This window comes from Oenanthe melanoleuca, chromosome 2, assembly GCF_029582105.1.
Source record: "Oenanthe melanoleuca isolate GR-GAL-2019-014 chromosome 2, OMel1.0, whole genome shotgun sequence".
NCBI lineage: Eukaryota > Metazoa > Chordata > Aves > Passeriformes > Muscicapidae > Oenanthe > Oenanthe melanoleuca.
Window position 1 is genome coordinate 21,183,361 of NC_079335.1, and position 7,687 is coordinate 21,191,047.

The 7,687-nt window shown below is 34.6% G+C and overlaps 1 protein-coding gene across 1 annotated transcript; it reads left to right on the forward strand.

The window, feature by feature from the left end:
- The first annotated feature begins 417 nt into the window (after positions 1–417).
- On the forward strand, positions 418–4,876 carry FBXO43 (F-box protein 43). The gene is made up of 4 exons (XM_056484589.1): positions 418–2,024; positions 2,866–2,968; positions 3,765–3,950; positions 4,041–4,876. The coding sequence occupies exons 1-4, from the start codon at positions 481–483 to the stop codon at positions 4,287–4,289; spliced, it is 2,082 nt and encodes a 693-aa protein (XP_056340564.1). The 5' UTR covers positions 418–480; the 3' UTR covers positions 4,290–4,876.
- The last annotated feature ends 2,811 nt before the right edge of the window (positions 4,877–7,687 follow it).

The following is a 7,687-nucleotide window of genomic DNA, read 5'->3' on the forward strand; positions in this document are numbered from 1 at the left end:
AAAAAAAAACCTTTTGTCTAAACTCACCTATTACCAGAGCTTCTGCTTACTCTTGAGTACTGAACTGTTAGTTGCTGGATGAACCAGTAACAGTGCTAGTAAAAACCTTGGCTCTACTGAAATAATGGAGAGTTTTGTTGCAAATTTTAGCACCAATGAGCCTCTAATTGCTGTGTTGCTTATTTGAAGTACTTTTCCACAGATGAGGATTGCCAGCTCAATTAGCTAACTGGATATATGTTTATTTTTTTTTACAGTATAATATGCATTTTAATCCCTCATTCTAACCATCTACTTTTGTGTTTATGTATAAGCCTTGTTTCTACTGAGACTAATGACAGTACTTTTATGACCGTTATCTTGATATACTTACACAAGGCTTTCTCTCTAATTTGAGGGCATTTTGGTGACTGCTTTTATTGTTTGTTTCAGAAACAACAGTGGTATCTTCATTTACAAAGTCGAAGTGTCAAGCAGAAGATGTCAGACAGTAATCCAGTGAGGTTCAATAGTCTTAAAATAAATAGATTAACACCTTCCAGGGGCAACTTTAAATGCTCTAATTTTAAAGACACATGTTGCAGTTCAGCATTTTTGGACAGGAGATGCAATGAGTTGGTAAAAGATCCTGATGCAGGACATGAAGACGTACCGAGTGTAACAGGTGTATCATTGCTACAGGAGCATTCTGAGCACATCCATCCACGTGCCTTCTTTCCAAGGTCACCATCTATTGAAAAAGAATTCAATTCTATCTCCTTATCAGAAGAAAGAGAAGCAAATAGAAGTGCAGATTTTTTTGAAACTCCTAAATCAAGTAGAAAAGGCTCCTCACTGCGCAGGAGGCTTCTTTTACCCAAGAGTGGTGAAGCTGGCACAACTGTAGGATGCTGTGAAAGACAACCTAGTTCTTCAGGAAGCATCAGGAAAAAAATATTCTCTTGTGTTCTGAGCTCTGATGAAAAGCTTTCACAAACTGCTGCAGATTCTCCAAAAGATAAAGGTTACAAACTTCTGACAACTAGCACTTCAGAATCTGATTCTCCAAAAGATAAAAGTTATAAACCTCTGACAGCTAACACTTCAGAACCTGAGGACTCTAATCCTGATTCTCCAAGACGGAGGCTTTCCTTTTCACAACAAAGGACTTCTACTCTAGATGAGTCCCAGTGTAAGGACCCCTTATTGTTAGAATCAGAAAATTTGTCTCCAATTCAGTGGAAGGATGTCACTGCTAGTAACAGTAGTACTGCTAGTAACGAATGTAATGCAAATGTTCTTGTGAGTGTTAGATACAGGGTGCTTAGGACTCCTACATACAATGTGTTACCTGAAGCCAGTGAGGGTAAATTCCTGACTTCTATCGCCAGTCCTGTAGAGAACTTGAACTTTGGACTGTGTGATATAAACTCTTCCCCTGTTAAGGTAGCAAATTACCCAGATCTCTCAACGCCTGAGGACAGCGGATATAATTCACTTCCTTTGGACAAATCAGGAGACTCACTGTCTGATTATGAGGGATCTTTCCAAGAGCTCTTCCAAAAGCACAAAGAGGATTCCAAAACTTCAGACAGTAAAAGAAAGACAAGAAAACTTGAGCGAGTCAGAAGGTTATCTACTCTTCGGGAACTAGGCTCCCAGTCAGAGACAGAAGATAATCATGGCAGTCCTACTTCAATGCATATATTAACAAAAGAAAGAAACTTTGTCAGTGAAGATCATGATTTAGTTCTAAAAGAACAGCCTGCTGGAGACCTGGTTGTAAGTCATAGAGATCTCTCAAGAACTCCAGCTCTGAAAATAGTTCATGAAATTTGCTTGCAAAGACAAAGATCACAGCAAAAACAAATCTCAGAGAATATTGATGGAAAAGAAATATTTGCATTAGATCATGTTCTTCCTGGACTTATTGGCAAGAAAATGGGCCTTGAAAAATTAGATATTTTAACAGAATTGAAAGATAGAAATTTAAAACATGTTCTTGCTATAGTTTTAGATGCTTTGACAGTGGAAAGTCTATGCAGGTAAGTACTATTGCTTCACACACAAAAAAAAAAAGGGAAAAAGATGTGCTTCTGCAAATACTACAATAATTTCTGGAATACTAGATGTTGTCAATAAAATTTGTTTCTGAAAAAAATGAAAAGTTCTCACCATTAATTAAGTAGATCTGTGTTGAAAATAAATAGGGGCATTTAAAAGCTAAACAAATATGGAAAATTAGTAAACGTGAAAATAAATCACAATACTTGTAAATTTTTAAAATATATTAAAAATTCCTTTAAGCCTAGAAAGTAACTTGTCATTACAAGTTCCCAGTAGTGCATAGCACTCAAAACCACATTTTCTATAATTTTTCTTGTGTATTTTGTTTCCTGAATTATTCCTAAGCACAAAGATGCTCAAAGAATTTTAATTCATGAGTAATCTAGATTAATTTCTAATCAATTGGAACTATTATATTTCACACAATGCTCTTCATTTCTTTGTTGTTAGTAACAAAGGGAATGGGCAAATAGATGAAACTGTATAAGGGCACAGATGTTTTCAGAACTCTTAACACAATTTTGACTAGAAACACTCTTGGTAAGTGGCTTATATGGAGGAAGAAATTAATTTATTTTTTAAGTCAAAGACATGCTATGCTATTAATGTTACTGTTGTTCTCTAGACTCTTCTGTTATACAGTGATATGTAAAGTATGAGACCTGTGTTTCATAACAAAATAATTAACTAGTCTATAGCAGCAGTCTGTAAAATGACCAAGAATATATAAAACCATGCAAAAATCTTTGCTAGGTAGTCTTACTATCATGACTTCTGCACTACTTGAAAAAATTTGAATAAATTTTTTATTTGTTCCAGCATTTGGAAAGTAAGCAAAAGCTGGCGTGAAATCATTGTACAAGACAGAAGTGCAGATAAGAGGAGAAAGTTGTACACAAAACAGCTGAAAGAAGCAGCTCGGGTAAGATAGTTCTCAAAGGTAATTTGTTTCCAAGTATGAAAAAAAGATGTAAGGAAAGAGGAAGCATCTTGTAAAGCTACAGAAAGGCAACTGATAGAGGCAGTTCCAAAATGAGTAGGTGATGGATTCTAACAGGAAATTGTAATGGCCCTCACTGCTTTTCAGTAGTCTGCAGTTTGAGTACTGGTCAGCCATGTAAGACTCTTATTCACCCCTTCTGCTTTTTCTTGAGAATCCTGTAGGATCTCTTCCTTGGCTAATTCTAGCTTTATATTTTAAACTCTGCTCATACAATTGTGTCATGCTGTTCCTCATTGTCCATTTCACTCTAGTCTGGTGCAGGACCCACTCTAGATTGCTTCCTGATTATTTTCAGGACTGCTTGTGTCACAGTGTATTTGTGAACATCAGAAGGATATGTAGAAGGTTTTTAAGGGGCATCTAGAGAAGTAAGCAAATTGATAGTATATTTTTATAGCTCTTCAACATGATACATGCACACCTGCTATTGAGATGTCCTAATTCATAAACATGACCACAAGTCGAGTGTGCTAAAAGACAGTTGGCTTTTTACTCTGCTCATGAGACTTGGTTTTTGATGATCTCTCTCTTGATCCCTTGCTAAATATAAACATTTAATGGTAAATACTTGCAATATACCTGTGATTTTTCTTGTGTTGTTGCAGAGGGAAAAAACCCAAACAAGTAAAAATCCAGCTGCAAATCCCAGATTAAATAGAATCTTCATTTTTTCTCCTTTTTTTTTTTTTTTTTTTTTTTTTTAATAAACTAACAGGAATATTTATTGAAAACTGAAGATGCTGCTACAAGACTTAACATTCTCAATAGATCTGCTCTAAGGCCTGTTCAAGCTCAAGCCAGAACTCCTGTTTTACAGACACCACCTTCACACAGTGAACTTACACCTAGGAGATGCAGTTCTCTTCCCCACTCATCTAGTAGGCAGGAAGAATACATGAAAGTAGGTATCTAAGAAATGCTTCATTTTCAGTTTTTAGAACATTTTAATTTACAAGACTAAATAGCTCTTTTCTCTTTCCTCTTGCTACAGGTTGCTAAAACTCTGTTCACTGATGAAGCTCTAAAACCTTGTCCAAGATGTCAATATCCTGCTAAATATCAATTGGTAAAGAAACGAGGACTATGTAGCAGGGAAGCATGTGCATTTGAGTTCTGTATTTTATGTCTGCATGCATTCCATGGGTCAAAAGAATGTAATAGTTTATCTGCAAAACGGAAGAATAAAAAAGATGCTCCACCAGGAAGTGCCCAAAGCAAAAGAAATTTAAAAAGACTCTAAATTTTTAAGGCATTCTTACATTTAATTCCTTTTACCCTCCCCCTTAATTCCTGATCTTGTTCCTGTTCTTCCTAAAAGGATGCATTTTGAAGTATTATCCCATTTGTTCTTGCTGATTTACCCAAGATAACCTCTCATGTATATATCTTAATTAACGTAGTATATTTTTGTGTTTTAAAAAATGAACATTTAAAAATATTTTGTCTTATTTTACCTGTTGTGTAGTAGGTAGGAACTTACATCTTCATTTTTAAATAAAGTGTCTTAAATGTAGTCTTCAATATTTAGCTTACAGCACCTCATAGATGTTTAAAAATGTTATTGTTGTCTTAAAGACAAATTAAAGAATTATTTCTTAAAGTCTTTGAAATCAGATTTATTTATTGATTTTCTTTAAATTACTGCAACTGTTTTAAAAATTTCTCAAAGTGGGGCACTGTGTACATGTGCAAAAATGCTTCTATTAATATGAACGGTCATATGTCAAAACCAATATATTACTTGTCTGAATTTTTTATTGGAATAATTAATTTGTTGTTCTCTTAGCCTCTGTAATGGAAGTCAATAGAATAGTAATTTATAAACTGAACTGATGCTGTGTGCATATTCTGTTGCACTGAATTTTACAAAATTTTTGTCCTGAAAACTTCAGGTGATGCCATATATATTCAGGTATCTAAAAATGGTGTGGCATCACCTTTGCTATTGTGAACTTACCTTTATGCTTAATCTGACTTGACATCAGTTCCCAGATACCAGGTCACCTTCACACTTCTACTTGATTATATACAGCAGGAAATTACTCTTTATCTCTAGATTTAATAAAGGAAATTAATGTATTTTACTTTTGAACTAAATATGCTGATCCCTTCTAGAAAACTAATTCAATCTGCCTCTTGGACCTCAAATAATTTTTGTATGGTTTTGGTTTGTATCCTAGCAATTACAAACACCTTGAAATGCAGGTGACAGAAATGGACACAGTACTTCCATGAAGATATTTATCTTTTTGGATGTTGATGATGGTGGTGAGAGAGTAAAGCAAAGCAATAGCAAAAACCAATGGTAAAAAGCAATGGCAAAAAAACACCAGCTCTCCCCAATGCATGCTTTTATGCAGAATTTTCCTAACAAGTTAAGACACAAACTTGGACCACTACTCTCTATAGATATATTAAATATACTACTCTTTATAGATATAATATATATATAATAGATATTTCCCCCATCTCTATGAATTTACCTTAACACTTAGTTACCTTAAATAAGTTATTATAAATTCTGGATTTTTTTTCATGCTCTTATAAACATGGGGTACCAAGTGTGAGGTTAGAGCTCTGGTGTTTTAGGCACCAACTTTGTTGGGTTATGTTTTAAAATGAGCAAAGCAGCTAATAGTTGCTAAAAGATTGTTTATTGTAGAAGCATATCAGTCTTAAAAGGAACAGTCACAGACATTAAAATTCATGCTTCATTTTGGTATAAAGTTTTAGATAGAAGCAGAAGCTGTTCTTGTTAAGGTCCTGGGAAGCTGATGTTGCTGTGGCAGCTCTTTTTTTTTTTTTTTTGCGGGGGGGGTGGTGGTGGTGATGATGGCAGTGAGAGAGTAAGGCAAAACAATAGCAAAAAGTGGTGGTAAAAGCAATAGTAAAAAGCCATGGTAAAAAAGCACCATTTCTCCCCAATGCATGCTTTTATATAGAATTTTCTTAACAAGTTAAGACACAAACTTGGACTACTACTCTTTAACTTATTAGAATTCTAGTTTCTTAACACACCAAGTAACATATGAACTATGCATATAGTCTATTTTGTTTTATCTGAAAAATGTAAGCAATATTCTTACTGTAGCTCTACAATGTTTAAAACTACATTCATGAAGCTTCCACTAAAAACACTAGTATGTTTTTTCACCTTCACTAAAACTCGTAGTGCTACTCAAGCATTTAAAACCTTTCATGTACTAAAAGTGCTAGAGCTCATACTAAAATTTATTTGCTACCTCACTTTCCTAAAACTTAAACTTACACCTCTACCTTATGAGTGAGCAGCTTAATATACTTCAATCCATCTAAAGGCTTTAATTTAGTCCCTGTGCTTTGATTTTTCTCTTAATAATTCAGAGAGACCCCCCACCTCACTGTCTCCAACACCAGACTCCTCATCTCTGGGTAAATATATTCTCTATGACAGTGATAATTTTTTTAAAAAATTCTTTTAAAATAAAATTAGCTTTATTCCTTGACACAAGGGATAAATAAAGTCATTAATCTGTTTACCTACACATTTATAGAACACAAGGTATATGACAGCCATCTAATAGTCTCTAATAATTTGAGTGAAAGAAATGAAAACATCTTCATTGTATGATTACTTTATTGACAGAAATTAAGTATTTGGGGTAGGAGAGTGGCAGTAAATAATCCATGTTAGTATGCTTTCTTTCTCTACACTGTATCTCTCAATTAGTCTCCATCACATATCACAAAGCCAGGAGTCTGGACTTCAATAAAACAGCAAAGAGAACCTAATTTCTTCATAAAAAAAAATGAGCAACCCACCTCAGCACAAAAACACCACCCCTAAACCCCCCAAATGACCCCCCCCCCCCCCCCCACCTCTCTTCCAACAAAACAAAAAACAAACAGAAAACAGTTTACAAGTATATGCGGATCTAGAGATTCATGTTTCTTTTTCTGCTGGTCTGAATTAATTCTTGGAGACCTGAGGTTAGGTGCTAACACACATGAGAAGGATGCAAAAATACTAGAGTAGAGTAGAAATGACAATGATCAAGTATATTCTAAAATGTTCTGCCCACAGTTATTCTCCAGCTCAATGTTTCTTTTTACAACTGACAACAGATTGTTGGAAAGGGAGGAGTGAATTGTCTTTCCCTCTGGAACATGGGGATAATGTTCAAGATAATATTTGGGTTAGTATTAGGCTGCTGAAAATCTTATTTTTGTAATCCTCATTTTCCTTCAGACAGACATGATCTATAGTGGGAGGAGTGACGTTGCCTACAAATGCCCAGGGAATTAATTTAGTTTTCTGACCATGATGGTTTGAGCCAGAGTTGTGGGTTTAAATTCTAAAATAGAATTATTAGAAGTAACCTTTTTCTGCTGACAGATATTGCTGCAAGAATTTTGCTTCATAAATATTTTATTTTTTTTGAGCAGCAACCATAAACCTCAAGTGGTTTATGAGAAGGAAATTGAAATTACTTAAGTCTCTGATCATTCTTTCCTTGGTGACAAGTACGGAAGAGCTTAGTCAAAAATATGGTTATAAACCTTTGGAATTGTTTATAGGCTAGGGAATGTTAGTATGTTTTATCATGAACTAGCCAAAAATGATAAAAAATCTTGGTCATTAAATTAAGTAGCTCAACA

Coding starts and splice junctions, on each gene's coding strand:
- FBXO43 (XM_056484589.1), top strand. CDS start 481: ATGTCAGACAGTAATCCAGTGAGGTTCAATAGTCTTAAAATAAATAGA. Junction 2,025..2,865: donor ACAGTGGAAAGTCTATGCAG/GTAAGTACTATT, acceptor TATTTGTTCCAG/CATTTGGAAAGTAAGCAAAA. Junction 2,969..3,764: donor AGCTGAAAGAAGCAGCTCGG/GTAAGATAGTTC, acceptor ATAAACTAACAG/GAATATTTATTGAAAACTGA.